The sequence below is a fragment of the Eubalaena glacialis genome, chromosome 12 (genome assembly GCF_028564815.1).
Source record: "Eubalaena glacialis isolate mEubGla1 chromosome 12, mEubGla1.1.hap2.+ XY, whole genome shotgun sequence".
NCBI lineage: Eukaryota > Metazoa > Chordata > Mammalia > Artiodactyla > Balaenidae > Eubalaena > Eubalaena glacialis.
The window spans coordinates 33,830,001-33,851,727 of NC_083727.1; the positions used below are offsets into that span (position 1 = coordinate 33,830,001).

The following is a 21,727-nucleotide window of genomic DNA, read 5'->3' on the forward strand; positions in this document are numbered from 1 at the left end:
GTAGGAAAAAAAATCTTTACATAGGTAGCTACATTCACTGATCTTACTATTGAATATATTTCTTCCATACACTATAAAGTGGATGATTTTCTATTTCACCAGTTTATTTATGACTGAGAAAAACAGATGCTCATTCATCTTCTTTTTTAGGTTATGTTCATTTAGTCCATTGTCATTAATGAAAAATTCAACCCAAAACGATTCCAGCATTTTCTGACCTGGCGGTTTCAAGCTCTCTTGAATACTCTCTTCCACCCTACTCCTTACTGCCCCTGTCCTACCTCAGCCTCCGGTTCCATGGCCATTTAGATTTACTTCCATGTACATTTTTCATTTGTTTGCATTAATTTTTTTGATGAAAATTCTTAAAAGAAACGGTCAGGTTGATTAATGACAGGCATTCTCTAAAGCTAAATCATACAGCAGGCTGTCATAGCTAGAAAGGTTTCAAAATATATAGACCAGTTTGGAGCCTTTTTGGAAGAAAACTAATCTGTTTTCTGATACTGTGATGGCTGCCTTCAAAGTCTATCATCCTACCTGCCAGCTCTATTTCACCCTGGCATGGCTTTCTGTTAAGTGGGGACCTGATACCCATTCACAGCGTCCCTGTCAGCAAAGCTTCTCATGAAGCATTTTACAGTTCAGAGCTTCATTTTACCTAAGCATCCTATAAATATACATACATTTGTCACTGGATCAAGTGGACAATCCCTGGCATGACCATAGCAGATGCACATCCCTCCAACCGAAATATCCTTGACCGAGTAGTAATACTGCAAAAAAGCAATCCAGAGAGAAATCCTATTAAGACTACTGCAAGGTGAAAGCAACAAAAGCGAACATTCAGTTAAAAACTTGGCCTTCTGCTTGTATCCTCAGTTTGAAGCACTAGAGAACAACAGAAGGTTCACAAAAGTATCCAGTAACTCCTCACATTGAAATCATAGCCCAGGGACAGAATGCCTCTAATTTACGTTAGGTGGGCATTTTAGAAATCTCTTTCTTACAGACAGTACAAAGGACTGCACAGTACAAATACTCCATGCTGGAGTATTTATTATTGAGAACAAATTGTTATGGGGCGGGGGCGCAAGGGCACTAATTCTTCATAAAAGTTGAAAGAAAGAAAACCTCTTTTATTATCATTATAGGAACATCGGTGTTCATGAATCATACGCAGACTGTTTTACTTGATGGATTTGAAAAGAATCAACAAATTTAGGGAAATAGTGCTCATAACAACACATTTCTTAACCATATCAAGAAGAAAATGAAAATTAATTATAAGATTGATTTAACATAATGTGAGAAGTAAACTAGATGTGCAGAACACTTTTTTTTCATTATTATGTTAAAATGTCCATGCAATTACTTTCCTATCTGAGTTAACAGGACTGTTTCTAATTATGTTCATCTACTCAGCTATTTTTAAAAGATTATTTGTAATTACAGAACAGGACTATTTTAAAATTTTACTTAATTTGTATATAGCATTTTATAGTTGTGAGAGTACTTCATATTACCTTACGGAATCCAAATAACCAACTTATGGTAGATAGTTCTATTATTCCAATTATTTACACTAAAAAAAAAAAAAACCCACATATTTAGTGAGAATAAGTAGGTGGACACAAAGTTCCCTGACTACAAATTCCCTTTTCCAATTTACTTCTTTTCTTTACTTCTTTTTAAAATTCTTTTTGTTTGTTTTTGCTGTTTACGTATAGTATCTTTTATAATATTTTTGTTACTTTATCTTACTTGATATACTTAGACCTCACACTATTGTAACTTGCAAGGAAGTTTAGGTTTAGTTTAGACATAAAAAAGTCTGCTTTTCACTAACTTCATCACCTTATAATACAGCTACAAACAGGAATAGTTGCTCAGAAAGCTGATACAGTAGTTTTGTAGATGTTTTTAAAATTGGGAAATTTGCTTTAAATATAAATGTGCAATGCTTCATTTCTGCGTCATGAAGAGGAGCTAAAATTCAATATACTATTTTTATATATTTAAATTTATATGTAGTGTTTACAGAACTTGAGTACTTTCAAAAAACATATTTATATGTTGAATTTTACTGCACTATTTTAAAGGCTCATGTACAATGAAGTTATAAATAATAGATGTGCACCCTAACCCCCTCTCTGCCTTCTGCAAAAGATGATAAAAGGAACACATTTATTTCCACTGATTTTTTTTCTTTGATAGATATACTGTCAGGAAAGATTAAATTTCACTTCAAATTATTCAGTCTTCCTTGGTGTGTATTTTTTTTTTTTTCAAAGCTATTTTAATTATTTATTTATTTATTTATGGCTCTGTTGGGTCTTCGTTTCTGTCCGAGGGCTTTCTCTAGTTGTGGCAAGCGGGGGCCACTCTTCATCGCGGCGCGCGGGCCTCTCACTATCGCGGCCTCTCTTGTTGCAGAGCACAGGCTCCAGACGCACAGGCTCAGTAATTGTGGCTCACGGGCCTAGTTGCTCCGTGGCATGTGGGATCTTCCCAGACCAGGGCTTGAACCCGTGTCCCCTGCATTGGCAGGCAGATTCTCAACCACTGCACCAAGGGAAGCCCCTTGGTGTGTATTTTTAAGTCATGCCAAAATTATAATTAAAAATCTTTTTTTTAACAAGTGAAGAATCTAAACATTGGTGAAAAATAATGATTACTTTTGCATAAGACAATTTACAATATACTGAAATATAAGACAAGGTAAAATTATTTCAGGTTTGGAAATACAGGGCACTAAAACATCCAACATGTGTTGCATGGGGACAATAAAACTTTAAAAGTTATTTTGTAATGATGGAGAGGTTAGGTGTGAGTAAGTTAAGTAATGAGAAGAGAAAATATGTGAGGGGTACTCAGGAATTGTGAAAAGTACCACCCTTCAATATTCAGCCTGACGGTTCAGCAATTTGGTAATTGGTGGCAACCGTCTAACCTTAGTAGGGTCATTCTAGAGCAATGCTTTTTCTCACAATCTCAGTTTCTCCCTACAATCCTCTTTTCTCCTCCGCTGTTAGCATATATTTGTTCTATGGATTTACTGCTGAATTGACTCTCTTGGTAATAGTGCCTTGGCTGTGCAGCAGCATATAAAGGAGATGAGTAAACCAGTGAATACAGTGAGGCGTGGATAGGAGAAAGAACAGTTCTCACTCATAGCAACTTGGGCTGATCGTCTAAGTCATAATCTCTCAAATTCCTGTTTAACACTGGAAAACAACACTTGTTAGCTCCTACTTTCAATGATCTGTTGAAAGGATGCTATGACCATTTTTGCCTGATATTCAATTCATAAAGGAAAATAAAATAGTATATATAATCACTTTTTTCCTATAGCAGCACTCTTTTGAACTAGCAGTGCCTTGTGATTCATTAATGAAGCATAAAGCTAAATTATTTAATTAGACAAAATGGTCCAAAGAACAGTGACATCCATATCACCTGGGAATTTATTAGAATTGCAGTTTCTCAGTTCTGCCCTAGACCTACTGAATCCGAATCTGCATTTCCACATCACCAGCTGATCTATGCACATTAAAGGTTATCAAGATGTCATGTGATGTGTGTGTGTGTGTGTGTGTGTGTGTGTGTGTGTGTGTGTACTAAGTCATGATACAAAATGTATTTCTTAGTGTGGGTTGCAACCAAAAATGTTTCAAAGCCCATTCCCTTCCTGTAGTAACCCCCCCCCCCAAAGCCAATTATAATAGTAGTATGGATTACCCAAAGTGTCGAAAAACTAACTTAGGCCTCAAAATTAAGATAATGATCTAGGCATTATGATCTCCATTGTACCAAAGAGGAAATTAAAGCTTAGAAATGTTAAAAAGTTTGATAAATGTTACACATCTAATAAGTGGCAGAGCTTAGATTTAAACAAAGGAAGGTCTGTGGAATTTCAAAGTCTTTCACTCCTTCACTGAAAAATATCTTTTAAAACTATTTAACAGACAATTAAAACGATGGGTGCAATATCATTCACAAGTTCCAGTATGATTCATTGTAACTTACTCTTCGTGTGACAATGGGGTCAATTTCTCTTGGGTCTTTGTGAGCAAACATCATCAAATCGGCATTCAAGGTGCGGATCCTCTGAAATCTTAGGCGAATATAGCGGGCAGAGGTAAATTCTAGCAGTTCAGGAGACGGATCATCAGCACTCGGTCTCCCATTGATCAAAGAGATGTGAATCTACACAATGTGGGAAATCATTTGACAATTAAAGTTACCAAAAATTAAATATCTGGTTTTGTTTAATTTTTCTTAGAAAAATTAAGTTAAGCTCCCTTTCTCCCAGTTAGTCAGGCAGATACAGGTTCATATTTATTTACTGGAATGCAGTGAAGTAATTGAGGAATTTTATGAATGCTTTAGTACATATACATGCAATTTATTTGCTTATATTTCAGGTGTGTTGTATATACTGCAATTACCCATATTTCTCTGTTCCAAGGCAGTGCATCTACTTGACTTTCCTAGGATTTCTATAAATTCTTAAGTCATTCTTTTTCTGAAAATTATTGTGCCCTAACATTATTTAAGACTGTAGTATATAGTGGGAAACCAGAAAACTTGGTATAAAAAAGTTACAAAATATCAGACAAAAACAAGAAACCATCAGGAGCTTAATTTTTTTATTCTAAATTGAAAGTATCTAATTATATAGCCTTAAAATATAGAGAGCAAAAATGGACACATTACAAGAAAAACTACACAAATCTCCAAGCACAGTGAGAAATTTCAATAAGCTGGGTTTTTTTGTTGTTGTTGTTGTTTGTTTTTTAGTAATTGATAGATCAAGAAGGCAAAAAATTTACCAAGGATATAACACATTCTATGAAAAATACACTCTATGAAAACATATTAAAACCTGGACAGGATGGCAATTTTTTCAGGAAAATAATTTAGCACAACTGACACCAGAAGAAATCAAATCTAACCATGCCATTTTCCAGGTAAAAAATGGAGAAATGATCAAGAAATTACCCTCCAAAGGTAATTTGGAGGCATGAGGCCCACATGTTCTAACAGGGATTTCATGAGAGCAGAGAATTCTAATGGGGAATAAACCATTTGATAAAATAAGAAGTACTTCTATCACAGATAAAGGAATTATTTTTCTAATGCCTAAAGAACTCCTATAAATCAACAAGAAAAAATACCAACAACACAAAAACAGACAAAAGATGTAAGAGGACTATTCAAAGAAAGGGAAATATAAATGGCTATTAAACTTTTGATAAGATAGTGAACCTCACTCATAACAGAACCGTTAATTAAAACCACTCTAAAAACCTTTTCCATTTTTTCAGGTTGTCAGAATCCTAAAATATTGATAATACTCCCTGATGGCAAGACTAAAGAGGTACAGCAATTCTCACATACTCACAGGTGTGAGTGTAAAATGGCACAGGCCCTTATGAAAGTGAATTTAGCAATAACTGTCAAAATTACAAATGCACAGAATATTTTACTTAGAAATTCCACTTCTGGGAAATGACCCTACAGATATATATATATATATATATCACTAATTAACATGTAATTAATGAAATGTAAAACTATATTGAATTCCCACCACATTTTTTGGTAATAGCAGAAGACTGGAAACAATCTAACATCCATCAATGTGAGACTGGTTAAATAAATTATACATCTATACAGTGAATTATATGTACCTTACAAAAGAATAAGGAAACTCTCAGTAAAATGATAGGAAGAACTACTTTCACTTTTTTGTACTTTGTAAATGCATTATTACCTATGCAATAAATCAAATGAGATTAAAATTGTTAAAGAAATTGAAATTTAGTGGTAAGTTTTGGACTGAACACACACACACATACACACAGCATGTGTACGCACACACAGGAGGCTAAAGAGCAAAGGAAACCATAAACAAGATGAAAGACAACCCCCAGAATGGGAGAAAATATTTGCAAATGAATCAACGGACAAAGGATTAATCTCCAAAATATAAAAACATCTTATGCAGCTCAATATTAAAAAATGGGTGGAAGACCTAAATAGACATTTCTCCAAAGAAGACATACAGAAGGCCAAGAGGCACATGAAAAGATGCACAACATCACTAATTATTAGAGAAATGCAAATCAAAACTACAATGAGGTATCATCTCACACCTGTCAGAATGGCCATCATCAAAAAAATCTACAAACAGTAAATTCTGGAGACAATGTGGAGAAAAGGGAACCCTCTTGCACTGTTAGTAGGAATGTAAATTGATACAGCCACTATGGAGAACAGTATGGAGGTTCCTTAAAAAACTAAAAATAGAATTACCATATGACCCAGCTGCCCCACTACTGGGCATATACTCAGAGAAAACCATAATTCAAAAAGACACATGCACCTCAATGTTCATTGTAGCACTATTTACCATAGCCAGGTCATGGAAGCAAACTAAATGCCCACTGACAGACAAATGGATAAAGGTGTGGTACAAATATACAATGGAATAATAGCCATAAAAAGGAATGAAATTGGATCATTTGTAGAGACGTGGATGGACCTAGAGACTGTCACACAGAGTGAAGTAAGTCGGAAAGAGAAAAATAAATATCGTATATTAATGCATATATGTGGAATCTAGATAAATGGTACAGATGAACCTGTTTGCAAGGCAGAAATACAGACAGAGACATAGAGAACAAATGTATGGACCCCAAGGGGGAAAGGGGGTGTGGGATGAATTGGGAGATTGGGACTGACATATATACACTAATATGTATAAAATACATAACTAATGAGAACCTGCTGTATAGCACAGGAAACTTTACTTCACTTTGTTGTACAGTAGAAACTAACACAATATTGTAAAACAACTATACCCGAATTTAAAAAAAGATACAAAATACTATGTATAAAATAAATAAGCTACAAGGATATATTGTACTGCACAGGGGAAATATGGTCATTATTTTGTAAAAGCTTTAAATGGAATATAATCTATAAAAATACTGAATCACTGCAATGTACCCTTGAAACTAATATAATACTGTAAATCAATTATACTTCAGGAAAAAAATATCAATTAAAAAAAAAAAGGAGAGACCTTCAAGATGACAGAAGAGTAAGACGTGGAGATCACCTTCCTCCCCACAAATGCAACAAAAATACATCTACATGTGGAACAACTCCTACAGAACACCTACTGAATGCTGGCAGAAGACCTCAGACTTCCCAAAAGATGCCCCCAGGCTACCTACACGCATAGGCGGGGCCAAATCCAAAGCTGAACCCCAGGAGCTGTGTGAACAAAGAAGAGAAAGGGAAATCTCTCCCAGCAGCCTCAGGAGCAGCAGATTAAATCCCCACAATCAACTTGATGTACCTTGCATCTCTGGAATACCTGAATAGACGGCGAATCATCCAAAAATTGAGGCAGTGGACTTTGGGAGAATAAATAGACTGTAGACTTGGGGTTGGCTTTCTGTATCTAATTTGTTTTTGGTTTTCTGTTTATCTTAGTTTAGTATTTACAGTTTATTTTCATTGGTAGATTTGTTTATTGATTTGGTTGCTCTCGTCCTTCTTTTTTTTAATATATAGATATATATATATTTTTCCTTTTTCTCTTTTGGTGACTGTGTATGTGTATGCATACAAATGTATGTAAACATACATATTGATAACTACCTTAAATGTAAATGGATTAAATGCTCCAACCAGAAGACACAGACTGGCTGAATGGATACAAAAACAAGACCCGTACATATGCTGTCTACAAGAGACCCACTTCAGACATAGGGACACATACAGACTGAAAGTGAGGGGATGGAAAAAGACCTTCCATGCAAATGGAAATCAAAAGAAAGCTGGAGTAGCAATTCTCACATCAGACAAAATAGACTTTAAAATAAAGACTATTACAAGAGACAAAGAAGGACACTACATAATGATCAAGGGATCAATCCAAGAAGAAGATTTAACAATTGTAAATATTTACCCACCCAACATAGGAGCACCTCAATACATAAGGCAAATGCTAACAGCCATAAAAAGGGAAATTGACAGTAACATAATCATAGTACGGGACTTTAACACCCCACTTACACCAATGGACAGATCATCCAAAATGAAAATAAATAAGAAAACACAAGATTTAAATGACACTTAAACAAGATGGACTTAATTGATATTTATAGGATATTCCATCAAAAAACAACAGAATACACATTCTTCTCAAGTGCTCATGGAACTTTCTCCAGGATAGACCATATCTTGGGTCACAAATCAAGCCTTGGTAAATTTAAGAAAATTGAAATTGTATCACATATCTTTTCTGACCACAATGCTATGAGACTAGATATCAATTGCATGAAAAAAACTGTAAAAAATACAAACAGATGGAGGTTAAACAAGACGCTACTAAATAACCGAGAGATCACTGAAGAAATCAAAGAGGAAATCAAAAATACCTAGAAACAAATGATAATAAAAACATGATGACCCAAAACCTATGGGATGCAGCAGTTCTAACAGGGAAGTTTACAGAAATACAATCCTACCTCAAGAAACAAGAAACATCTCAAATAAACAACGTAACCTTATACCTAAAGCAATTACAGAAAGAAAAAGAAAAAACCCCCAAAGTTAGCAGAAGGAAAGAAATCATAAAGATCAAATCAAAAATAAATAAAAAAGAAATGAAGGAAACAATAGCAAAGATCAATAAAACTAAAAGCTGGTTCTTTGAGAAGATAAACAAAAATTGATAAACCATTAGCCAGACTCATCAAGAAAAAAAGGGAAAAGACTCAAATCAACAGACTTTGAAAGGAAAAAGGAGAAGTAACAATTGACACTGCAGAAATACAAAGGATCATGAGAGATTACTACAAGCAACTATATGTCAATAAAATGGATAACGTGGAAGAAGTGGACAAATTCTTAGAAAAGCACAACCTTCCGAGACTGAACTAGGAAGAAATAGAAAATATGAACAGACCAATCACAAGCACTGAAATTGAGACTGTGATTAAAAATCTTCCAACAAACAAAAGCCCTGGACCAGATGGCTTCCCAGGTGAATTCTATCAAACATTCAGAGAAGGGCTAACACCTATCCTTCTCAAACTCTTCCAAAATATAGCAGAGGGAGGAACACTCTCAAACTCATTCTATGAGGTCACCATCACCCTGATACCAAAACCAGACAAAGATGTCACAAAAAAAGGAAACTACAGGCCAGTATCACTGATGAACATAGATGCAAAAATCCTCAACAAAATTCTAGCAAACAGACTCCAACAGCACATTAAAAGGATCACACACCATGATCAAGTGGGGTTTATCCCAGAAATGCAAGGATTCTTCAATATACACAAATCAATCAATGTGATACACCATATTAACAAATGGAAGGACAGAAACAATATGATCATTTCAATAGATGCAAAAAAGCTTTCAACAAAATTCAAAACCCATTTATGATAAAAACCCTCCAGAAAGTAGGCATAGAGGGAACTTACCTTATCATAATAAAGGCCATATATGACACACCCACAGCCAACATCGTTCTCAACGGTGAAAAACTGAAACCATTTCCTTTAAGATCATGAACAAGACAAGGTTGCCCACTCTCACCACTATTATTCAACATAGTTTTGGAAGTTTTAGCCACTGCAATCAGAGAAGAAAAAGAAATAAAAGGAATCCAAATCGGAAAAGAAGTAAAGCTGTCACTGTTTGCAGATGACATGACACTAAACAGAGAAACCTAAAGATGCTACCAGAAAACTACTAGAGCTGATCAATGAATTTGGTAAAGTAGCAGGATACAAAAGTAATGCACAGAAATCTCTTGCATTCCCATACACTAATGATGAAAAATCTGAAAGAGAAATTAAGGAAACACTCCCATTTACCCCTGCAACAAAAAGAATAAAATACCTAGGAATAAACCTACCTAAGGAGACAAAAGACCTGTGTGTAGAAAACTATAAGACACTGATGAAAGAAATTAAAGATGATACAAACAGATGGAGAGATATACCATGTTCTTGGATTGGAAGAATCAACACTGTGAAAATGACTAAACTATCCAAAGCAATCTACAGATTCAATTCAATCCCTATCAATCTACTAATGGCATTTTTTACAGAATTAGAACAAAAAATTTCACAATTTGTATGGAAACATGAAAGAGCCCGAATAGACAAAGCAATCTTGAGAAAGAAAAACGGAGCTGGAGGAATCAGGCTCCTGGACTTCAGACTATACTACAAAGCTACATTAATCAAGACAACATGGCACTGGCACAAAAACAGAAATATAGGTCAATGGAACAGGATAGAAAGCCCAGAGATAAACCCAGGCATATGCCGTAACCTTATCTTTGATAAGAGAGACAAGAATATACAATGGAGAAAAGACAGCCTCTTCAATAAGTGGTGCTGGGAAAACTGGATAACTACATGTAAAAGAATGAAATTAGAACACTTCCTAACACCATACACAAAAACAAACTCAAAATGGATTAAAGACCTAAATGTAAGGCCAGACACTATAAAACTCTTAGAGGAAAACATAGGCAGAACACTCTATGACATAAATCACAGCAAGATCCTTTTTGACTCACCTTCTAGAGAAATGGAAATAAAAACAAAAATAAATGGGACCTAATGAAACTTAAAAGTTTTTGCACAGCAAAGCCATAGAAAAGACGAAAAGACACCCCTCAGAATGGGAGAAAATATATGCAAATGGAGCAACTGACAAAGGATTAATTTCCAAGACATACAAGCAGCTCACGCAGCTCAATATCAAAAAAACAAACAACCCAATCCAAAAATGGGCAGAAGACCTAAATAGACATTTCTCCAAAGAAGATATACAGATTGCCAACAAACACATGAAAGGATGCTCAATATCACTAATCATTAGAGAAAGGCAAATCAAAACTACAATGAGGTATCACCTCATACCAGTCAGAATGGCCATCATCAAAAATTCTACAAACAATAAATGCTGGAGAGGGTGTGGAGAAAAGGGAACCTTCTTGCACTGTTGGTGGGAATGTAAATTGATACAGCCACTATGGAGAACAGTATGGAGGTTTTTTAAAAACCTAAAAATAGAACTACCATATGACCCAGCAATCCCACTACTGGGCATATACCTTGAGAAAACCATAATTCAAAAAGAGTCATGTACCATAATGTTCATTGCAGCTCTATTTACAATAGCCAGGACATGGAAGCAACCTAAGTGTCCATTGACAGATAAATGGATATAGAAGATGTGGCACATATATACAATGGTATATTACTCAGCCATAAAAAGAAACGAAATTTAGTTATTTGTAGTGAGGTGGATGGACCTAGAGTCTGTCATACAGAGTGAAGTAAGTCAGTAAGAGAAAAACAAATACAGTATGGAACACCTATATATGGAATCTGGAAAAAAAAAAAGGTTCTGAAAAACCTAGGGGTAGGAAAGGAATAAAGATGCAGACATAAAGAATGGACTTGAGTGTATATATGTCCATGACACTCTCTCACCCTGTCACATCTCACCCCACATATATACACTACCAAATGTAAAATAGATAGCTAGTGGGAAGCAGCCGCATAGCACAGGGAGATCAGCTCGGTGCTTTGTGACCACCTAGAGGGGTGGGATAGGGAGGGTGGGAGGGAGGGAGATGCAAGAGGGAAGAGATATGGGAACATATGTATATGTATAACTGATTCACTTTGTTATAAAGCAGAAGCTAACACACCATTGTAAAGCAATTATACTTCAATAAAGATGAAAAAAAAAAAAAAGAATGGACTTGAGGACGTGGGGAGGGGGAAGGGTAAGCTGGGTCGAAGTAAGAGAGTGGCATGGACATATATACACTACCAAATGTAAAACAGATAGCTAGTGGGAAGCAGCCACATAGCACAGGGAGATCAGGTCGGTGTTTTGTGACCACCTCGAGGGGTGGGATAGGAAGGGTGGGAGGGAGATACAAGAGGGAGGGGATATGGGGATATATGTCTATGTATAGCTGATTCACTTTGTTATAAAGCAGAAACTAACACACCATTGTAAAGCAATTATCTTCCAATAAAGATGTTAAAAATAAGAAAAAGAAGAAAGGAGTCCTGTGCTGGGCTGGGAGCTATTAAGGAACACAACAGTCTTTAAGTGCACTGGGAACTGTGACTTGAGGTCACCCACTGGAATTTTCATCCACTTTTGCAAGACAATATATCATTTGTGTTAATTACATTTTTTGACAGGAGAGGCAATATGTGTCTCCATTCCTAACATTCTGCATTTAGATAATCCCTGAGAGAATTTTACAAACTGACTGCCAATAAACTACTGAGTCACTAGAGGAATAAATACAGCAAACTCTGAGATGAGAAACTAATTCTGATGTCACAAAGAATAGACTCAAAATGCCTCATGATAAAAATATGAAATGTCCCAGCTAATTGAACCTACCTTGGATACTTAGTAAAGAATAAATTCACTTAAATCGACTTTTGAGGATGATAAAATACAAGGCCTCCTAAAATAATAAATCTCCAAATACTGAATATCCTCCCCCTCTGATGTAGAAAATTTTAAGAGTAAGACAGATCTTGTATATTCCACCATTCTGGCATCTAGCAGGTGAGCCAGAAATGTGTTTAAAATCAAGTTGTCTCTACTACTTAAGAAGGTATCCATTAAACGGTAAAGAATGAATAAATAGATGTATGAAGCAATTAAAATGAATTCCCCTTACAGATTAATTTTGGCATCCAAAAATTCACCAGTGCCCTTGAATTCATGCTTAAATTTCTGTCTTATCAAGCTCTTACTTGACTGCTCCTAAAAATGCTGTTTGAAGGGAGAAAATCAGACCATGTCTAGAATTAAGTTTTCCAAAAATTATCAAGGTTTATTTGGTGTTAATATTATGGTGAACTGCATTTGTGCTGTACATGGAATCACTAAGTGCCTCATTTAAACATACAGGAACTTTAAAAAATGGTGCACATGTTCTCATTTACGTTAATAAACCATGATAGCTAAAGAAAGGCTTCAGCAAAAGAACACTTCTCCTCACAGCTTTCGTATTTTCATCAAGCTACTCCGCCAAGAGATCTTGTGAGTATAGTTAGTCCCAAGCTGTTTCTGAGACAGAAAACCAGACAGCTGTTTGGCCATGTTTTGTGCAGCTTATTTCCATCATTTTTTTTTCCCCTTTTTAAAAAACTCTCCTTCAAAATAAATCATAATATTGGATAGGATATTTCCACTGGAACCTCGCTGTGTAATTCCAACTCCACTGGATAGTTTAGCATACTTCCTGATTTCCTGTGGGGTGACAACTGGAGGGTGTCTATCTTCAAAAAGATGAAAAGTATCATTCCTCAAGACCACCACTGTCTTGCTGCGAGGCTGTGGGAAGTCTGTGGCAGTCTAGTTTCTTCTGAAATGATTTCCATTACAGACATGTTAGTGGATACATGTTCATGCTGTCAAAGGAATTTATTCCAACTGAAAATATCAGCCTGATTAACCACTGGTTTTTTAGATTTTAAAATTACACTCTTCTTTGAAATTAGCTTTCACAGATAAAGAGAAAAAAAAAAAAACAACTCATGAGAGATCATCTCTTTTTACGACCAAACGACTAAATCAATATTACACTCTACCCATCCAAATAAATAATTTTTATTAGTGTAAGGGTACTATATAAATCATGTTTCCCTTGCAGATGGATAAGATTTGAGGGCCTCTATGGCATTTTTACTTTGATAATTAGAATATAATTTAAAGACGTTTTATGCAGCAAATAATCAAAATTCTAGTATGGATAATGGCCCCTTATTATTATGTTTTTCTATTTATATTACTACATCTGCTTTAGATTACTGGAAAAGCTATATTCCTGACAGCCTCCCCAATGATAGAAGTTTATTGAGTGTATGGATGGGATGGATGGGAGAATGAAGGCTAATTAAGGATCATTAATAAGGATAAGAAACTTTGAAATGAGTAGTGGAAGTGGATGGAGTTGACAACTTGACGAACATTTTAAAATCCCCTTTATCAATCTCTAAGTGTGTCAATGAAATTGGTATAACAATTTGAAAGTAAGGTGACACCAGGAGATAGAAAAATAATTTTCATATGTGTAGGATGAGATCAGCTATCTATAGGTGTGGCCAAAGAGCATGTATGTAAATGAGTGGTTGAGACTTGTGGAACCTCTTAAATCTAATCATGATTAATGTGATATTAATTCAGAAAGGGAGAATAAGATCACAAAGATAACTTTGAAAAATGAACCTAATCACTTGTATTTTACCCAGCATGGGAAAAAAAAAGAAAGAAAGCATACGTTTGGAGAAAGGGGGTGATATGTATGAAGCTTAGGAAAAGGTGACAGTGCAAAAATTTGCCACTGTGTTTCTAGCACAGCGCAAACAAAGGCTCTGACTCTGGCTCTGGGTGGTCAACAGGAGCCTCTAAATGATCAATTTTCAGTCTCCACCATACTTGATCTATTAACAGCATTTGAAACAATTGATTACTCCATTGATTTCCAGGACACCACACTGTCTTTGTTTGCCTCCAGCTACCCATTCCCAATCTCCCTCTCTACTTACTACCTTCTCTCCTCCCTAACTTTCTAATACTGGAGTACCATGGTGCCCAGTCCTTGGCCTTGTCTTCTGTTCTATCCATGCTCACTTAGCGATCCCACCAAAGCTCACAGATTTAAATACCATCTATACTGACGCCTCCCACACTTATATCTCCAGGCTTGATCTCTCCTAAGGTCCACATGCAGAATCCAACTGCCTTCTTGATCCATTTATGTGACTGTCTAATAGGTACCTCAAACTTATATCTCAAACTGAGTTCCCTTTCTTCATCCCCAGTGTTCCCAATCTCATTAAGTAATTTTATCCTTTCAATTACCCAGGACCAACAACTTGGAGTCATGCTTGCCTGCTTTTGTTTTCCTTCTTCCTACATCCAATTTTTCTGCAAATCTTGTTGGCTTTACCTTCAAAATATATCCAGCATCCAAACACTTCTCACCACCTCTACTAAAACCACCTTGGTCCAAGAGCTTTCATCATCTTGCACCTGTGCACTGCAATAAGGATCTGAACAGGTCTTCCTGCTACAACTCTCACCTCCTTAGGGTCTATTTGCAACATAGCAGCTGTTTTTTTTTTGCTTTTGTTTTTTAAGTTTTTAGTAAATGTTTCCATCAATTTATTCTCTGTATTCCTTAAAAACAAAAATCATAACTTTAATATTAATAATTTAAAATATTATGGACCAAACAAAGCCAACTCTCACTCATGCTGCAAGTTGGTCGGTGTTTTCTTTACTTCTGTTCGCCAGATGATCTTCAATAATTTCTGCCAAGAGATTCCTCTTCAATAGGTTACACGCAAGAGGTAAAAGCTGGCCATCAACTTTATGAAAATAGTGTAAACCATAGCAAAAGAGGTCCATTCCCATCTCAAACCCCATACCATAATCACATTCATCATTAGAAAACTATACAAAAGTCATTATTTCCTGAAGGTGAGCAAAAGCTTTTATTCTATCCTCATAATTTGGTGCCTCAAAAACTGGCTTGCAAATTTTGTCAAGGACAGCATGTTTCAGGGAGCTCTCTAAATATTCCTTGAAAAATATAACTCTGGTCATGTCATGCTTTTCCTTAAGACCTTCCAATGCTTCTCTATTGCACTACCAATAAAAGCCAAAATTTTTACAATGAATTATGAGATCCTATACTATCTGCAATGTCACCACCCCATTCCTACCCCTTAATACTGCCAAAGGAGAAAACAATGACTTTTTGGAGTTCTTTTCCTACTTTCTCCCTCATCCACACTGCTCCAGCCAGGCTGCCATCTTTGTTTGGGCATGTGAGATAGGATCTTACCTCAGGGCTTTTAAACTTGGGATCCCTTGCCTGGAATGTTATTCTCCCAGATATTACAATGCTCACTTTCTCATTTCTTTCAAACCTTGCTTAGACGAGGTCTTCTCAGTGAGTCCTTCCATGACTATCTAATTACAGTGCGAACTTCATCCTGGCACTCACAATTTCCTCTATTTGCTTCATTTTTCTCCACAGTACTTTTCTTCTAACATACCATGAATATGATTTATTTGCTTTGTTGATTATTCCTCTCCACTCTCTAGAACCTAAGTCCCAAGGGTTCAGGGATTTTTTTTATCTTTTTTGTTAACTGACATAATCCCCAGAACACAGGATAATATCTAAAAATAACTGAGTGCTAAGTAAAAATTTTTGAATAAAGAAACTTATGTAAATTCTAAATATTTAGCATATTCAACTAGCTTCCTACCTGTAAAGCAATTTCATAGAATAATTAATCAGATTTTTCTGTTATTATATGAGTAAATCTTTGAGTATGGTATTTCCACAGAATGAAATTAAAGTCAGTAATCCTTCATATCACTTTCTACCCAAGCATTTTGGGTTAAGTTGATTTACAGAAAACTAGGCATTAACAGCTTTGATCCACAATTTCCTTATATCTAGGTCTCCTACATTTGTTAATATTAGTTAAACATTAGTTAACTTTAAGTTTCATTTTGACAGGCTATTTTCAGCTGATAAGGACACAGAAATGTCATAAGACATTGTGTTTCAACTTAAGAACTATTCAACTTAATTTCAACCGGAGAAAAGTGGACCTTACCCATTGGTTAGTTCCTTCAATCATATTCTGACTATTTCATAATCCAACCAATAAATTGGATGCGCTATTAGTCACACAAGAGTCCATGAAAACACAGTAGAGTATATTTAAATTATAGAGTATATTCCTTAAACACTATGGGCATGCAATAACTATCGATAAGTACCTTGCTTCTACAAGAAAAGTTTTTACTAAATGTATTATCATCTTTATGGGTTGTCATTAGTTTTATTATATGTAACTGAATAATTATTGAAAAATTTTCTTACCTTATCAGAAAAGTTTCACTGCAGCTTTTAAAACCTTTCCAAATCAATGCAATATTTTTAAAGTCTTAAAAATATGAAAATACATGAATATATGAAAATTAATTCATGGGTAATAAAAATACACTTGATAAATAATAAAACTTACCTAATATGTCATTTATAATACAAGTTAATAAAATATTTACACATTTCAGACTAGAGATTTCCCTATCAAGAAACTTTAGGTTCTTAATGAGAAAGTGGGGTATTATAAAATGAATCTTTTTCTAGTCCATTATTTCCAGTTATATCAGGCACAGTTTATTGAAGTCCTCTTTTCATTTTCCTTTTCCTCACATTTGGTTATTTCCTCCAACTAATGACTGTTGTTTTATGATTATTTTTATTAATTCAAATACTGTTCATTTGTACATCCAGAAAATGAAATACTCTGAGGGCTTAAAACACATGCTTACAAAGCTTTATCTCTAGACCACCTCTTCATGCTTCAGTATTTCTCATTCATTCATTTAGTCAGTCAGTCTCTCATTCATTCAAAAATATTTATTGGATGCTTACTACATTCCAGGTCACTGAATCATTTTCACTTTCCCTTCTGTGTCATGATCTATCTCATCTTTGGGCCTTTTGTCAAACATGTTTTATGTCTCCCTACTGCTCCCATTAGCACAGATATACTTTATACCTTTCAGGTCTCAGCTAAGATGTCAATTCCTTCCTTCCATGAACACTTCCATGTCCTGTCTAGGAGCTCTTCCTATGAATTCTCTGAGCTCCACTGTGATCACTGCCTATTTACTTGCTTGTATCTGCTACTAGACTGTAAGCTCAATGAGAGTAGGAACTTTGTCTTATTTACAATATAGTCTTAGTGATTAATACAGTGAGTAGCATAGAGTAGATTCAATAATTATTTGTTGAATGAGTAAATCATTAACAGTGCCCAAATATTATAGACTGTGATAGAATTTCCAATGAATTAACTCTTTCTTCATTCACAATTTTTGAATTGTGTATGTCATTTAAATATTGACTTCGTATGTATTTCACCTATATTTTTAATTGCATTTATTGGATGTACATCAAGAATTTTAGCATAAATTTTATTTGCCATAATTCAATAAATCTCACTAGAGGTGTAATAATTCAAGTACCTAAAAAACATTACAGGTGGATTCCTGTAGCCCCAACATTTGGATAAATCATCCAAAAATTATTTAAGTCACTAATAGAGCCATTTCTGAATATAAAAATAATACAATATACTTGTATATCCTTAGGTGCCTCAGTATTCCTACTTAACAGAACTGGAAAGATTTTCTTTTCATGCAGAGTGTAGTGTACTGAATTATCTTGGAAGGTCCTTAATAAACATCACACTATCATCAGAAGTTTATAAGCCCAACCAAAACAACTACTATACTTCCATGGTTGATGACTACTGTGCTGCTGGAAAAGTAATATTTTAACATATAAAATGTCAAAGACTGTGAATGACATTAACTTCCTTAACAAATCTATTCCAAGAATATAAGGAAATGTCAGCTTAATGAACTATTTAACAAATATGACTGTATCACTGACACCTGTACCCTGAGCTTAGTCTTAACAGGTCTTTCAGACTCCTGTAAGATATCTCCTTTCTGACACCTACTTGGCTCCAATTGCCCCTGAAACTTAGATTGCTTTCCTCCTGTTCTTTAGAATTACAATTCTTGAATTTGTTATTCCTGGATGAAAGCTTTTCCTTCCATGAAATATTTACACAGATTCATCACTGTCAAAGCAATGGTCATTAATAAACTGCAGTAGAATAAGAAAATCAGTTTTCTTCAATGAGTATCTGTCATCTTATGTTTTTATTTTTCTCCTCTCTTAGTGAAACTAGTTAAAATATTGTGCTTCAAAGGTTGCGTAGCTTCTTTCTTGGTCAAAGAAGAGAACCTCTCTCTCTCTCTCTCTGTCTCTAACTCTGTATCAGAGTTATTCAGAGTTATTTATTTTTTTGTACAAATACCAGATTTCATGTGGCAGTGCTTTCTAAATCCTATGGAAGTAACATACAGAAAGGCTAAGTGGTTTGGAAAGATTAAAAATAGAAGCAAAGTCTTAGCTGCTTTAGGAGTTCCAATTTTCTCAAAGTTTCAAAATTGATATGGTCCTTCTTTCAAAAAGCTTCTGCTGGTGTTCTTGCTTTGTACAAGTCAAAGCAATCCAGCAAAGCATTTAATTCTAAGCCCTTTGATCTTAGATTAGTTTCATCTGAAACATGTCCAGATGAGTGACATGTAATCCATCATAATTGAATAGAAGAGCCCACTGGTCATGATGTATGAAAGAAACAATGACAATTAAGTTCCTGAAATTTTCAAAAAAAGGAAATAATTACTAAATGTAAATATCTTTTTTCCCTCAAAAAGGACCTTGACACATGACCTCATTTTACATCTATCTAAAAATTTATAATTATTTTCAAATAATAATTTTTAAAAGTACTCCAAGTTGTGAATTCTTCATTTATCATTTGTGTTTTTCTTCCTCCCATTAAAGTATACAATATTTGCATGGATAAAAGAAGGGCTGTCAAAATAGGTTTTCTCAATCTCTTTTGGGAGCGTATCATTTAAATTTTATCAAATGCAGGTGTCATTACTAAATCTTTGTGCTGTCCAGCTAAGACTATATAGGGATATAGATATCATCTGAAATTCACAGCAAGAAAAGAATCTAAGAGGAGTCGCTTCAGAGCAGACCATGAGGGAAAAATCACCAGAAGAAAAATTATTTCAACTCTCCTCAAACATTTGCATTGCTCCAAATTTTGTTCTGGGTGTGTCTCAACCAAAGATAGATTAAGAGAATAAATCATTAGTTACCTATTCCAACCTCATAGCTATTTTAGAAATTTCTCTGCAATATACAGGAGCTTACTCATAAAAACAATAGTGATTATGATTCTGTACTTACTGGATACCAGACACTCTTGCATATAATCTGTGTGTACTAACTCAAATAGTACTAACTCACTTAATGCTTACAACCACCTCATGAAATTGGTGCAATTATTATCTCCTTTTTTAAGAAGAGAAAATAGACGTTGAAATTTTAACAAGGATGGCTAAGTTCATATAGCCAAGATGTGTTCTGATTCTAGTCTGACTTCTTTGGCTGAGTTCCTCAGCTCACCATTTCACTACCTCAAAGAATAGGGGTTTAGTAAGCATTTGTTGAATGAATAATAGCTGGTCATCTAGGCTCTATTTGAAGACTTCTAGCAACATTAAGCTCACCACTGGTGAGACAATCTTCTCCATAGACGCTCTCCATTATTTATTTGCCTTACTTCCATTCCAAACCTGTCTGTGACTGACACCAGTATTTTAACTTCATTTTCTCTCTATTATCCTGCTCTTGCTCCTCTGGAATTATCTAGCTTGTTCAATTTCCCCACCTCTTGGCTTTTCTTCATGAATTTGTGTCAGGTTTATCCCACTAGTTTTATCTGTTCTAGACTTCCTTGGGTAAACTGTTTACCATGCCCCAGGTCACCACTCAGGACCCACCCCCAGGTCAGATGGTGTCCAGGCCTCCTGCAAAGGGGGCAAGAATGAAGTATATTAAAGCACAGAGGATCATCAAGGCAAGGGATAGCCGCAGACCTCATCAACATCTCCTGGCATTGATCCATATCAGTAGGGAACCTCCTGGTAAATGGAAGCAAAGCTCTACATTAATCAAAATCAGAACCAGAACCTGTCCAAGAATCGAAGGCTAAAGCACCAATCGTTCTGAAAAGAACCAACCCCTAAGGTCTTACTAACATCATAATAAATGAAATTAGTTATGACAGGTTTAGTACTTAAGCATTTTAGTAAGTTAAAACCACGCGCTGGTATGCAAAAAATTAATTTAAACTTTATGGCAAATTCTACTAAGTAGGAAGTACTAAAATCTCAAGTTATAGAGAGAAGGGGAAAATAATGTGCTAATACCAAAAATAAATATCTGTGAAACTAACATGTTCTTCCTTATGTGGAGAGCTGTTAGAGACAGTTCCGAATAGAAAAAAAGCAACTGAGGGTACAATGACCTACATTAGTAGGATAGAACAATCAGTACACTTGAAGGACATTTAATAACAACACAAAGGAAAACTTAAGCAACATTTTCCTGTTTTGTTTTCAGTCCCTGTGTGGGAACACTTGTTTAAAATTAAAATAAAATCTTGGAGCAAGAGGTCTAAATACAGTGCCAGATCCTGTGTCATTCGATTGGAACAAAACCTAGATGTGTACTAGAAAAAGAAATGCAGTCTCTCATTCTCATTCTCTGACTCAAGAGTTCCTCAGAGAGAAGGGTGTGTGTGTGTGTGTGTGTGTGTGTGTGTGTGTGTGTGTGTGTGTGTGCGTGCTGCAAGTATTTAAATGAAAGCTGTAAAAACACATTAATTTGATTTTTCTCATTTATATAGAATAGCGTTTGGGGATGGTCATTGGTAATCTCAACTAATTTAACATTCAGAAAGGTTCAACTTCAAACGACATGTCAGAGATTTTAAATGATCGAGACATACTAATATATACTTAGAGAGGGGTCTGAACATAGCACAAGGTCCTCAAGATTGAGCATGCCCTCTAGGCTCAGCGTATTTCCGATATCCCTGACCTATGTGTGTGCAAGCTGACTGTCGCGTCCCCCACCCTCTGATATGTGTCCCCCGACCGCCCT

General features: G+C 35.3%; 1 protein-coding gene across 1 annotated transcript in view; it reads right to left on the reverse strand.

Moving 5' to 3' along the window:
• The window catches only part of LAMA2 (laminin subunit alpha 2), a 627,718-nt gene that overhangs the window by 341,326 nt on the left and 264,665 nt on the right, over positions 1-21,727 (reverse strand). The window contains exons 5-6 of the mRNA XM_061207556.1: positions 4,030-4,209; positions 687-776 (exon numbers count right to left, since the gene is read on the reverse strand). Coding sequence (XP_061063539.1) covers positions 687-776; positions 4,030-4,209 — 270 coding nt within the window. The remainder of the gene's footprint in view (positions 1-686; positions 777-4,029; positions 4,210-21,727) is intronic.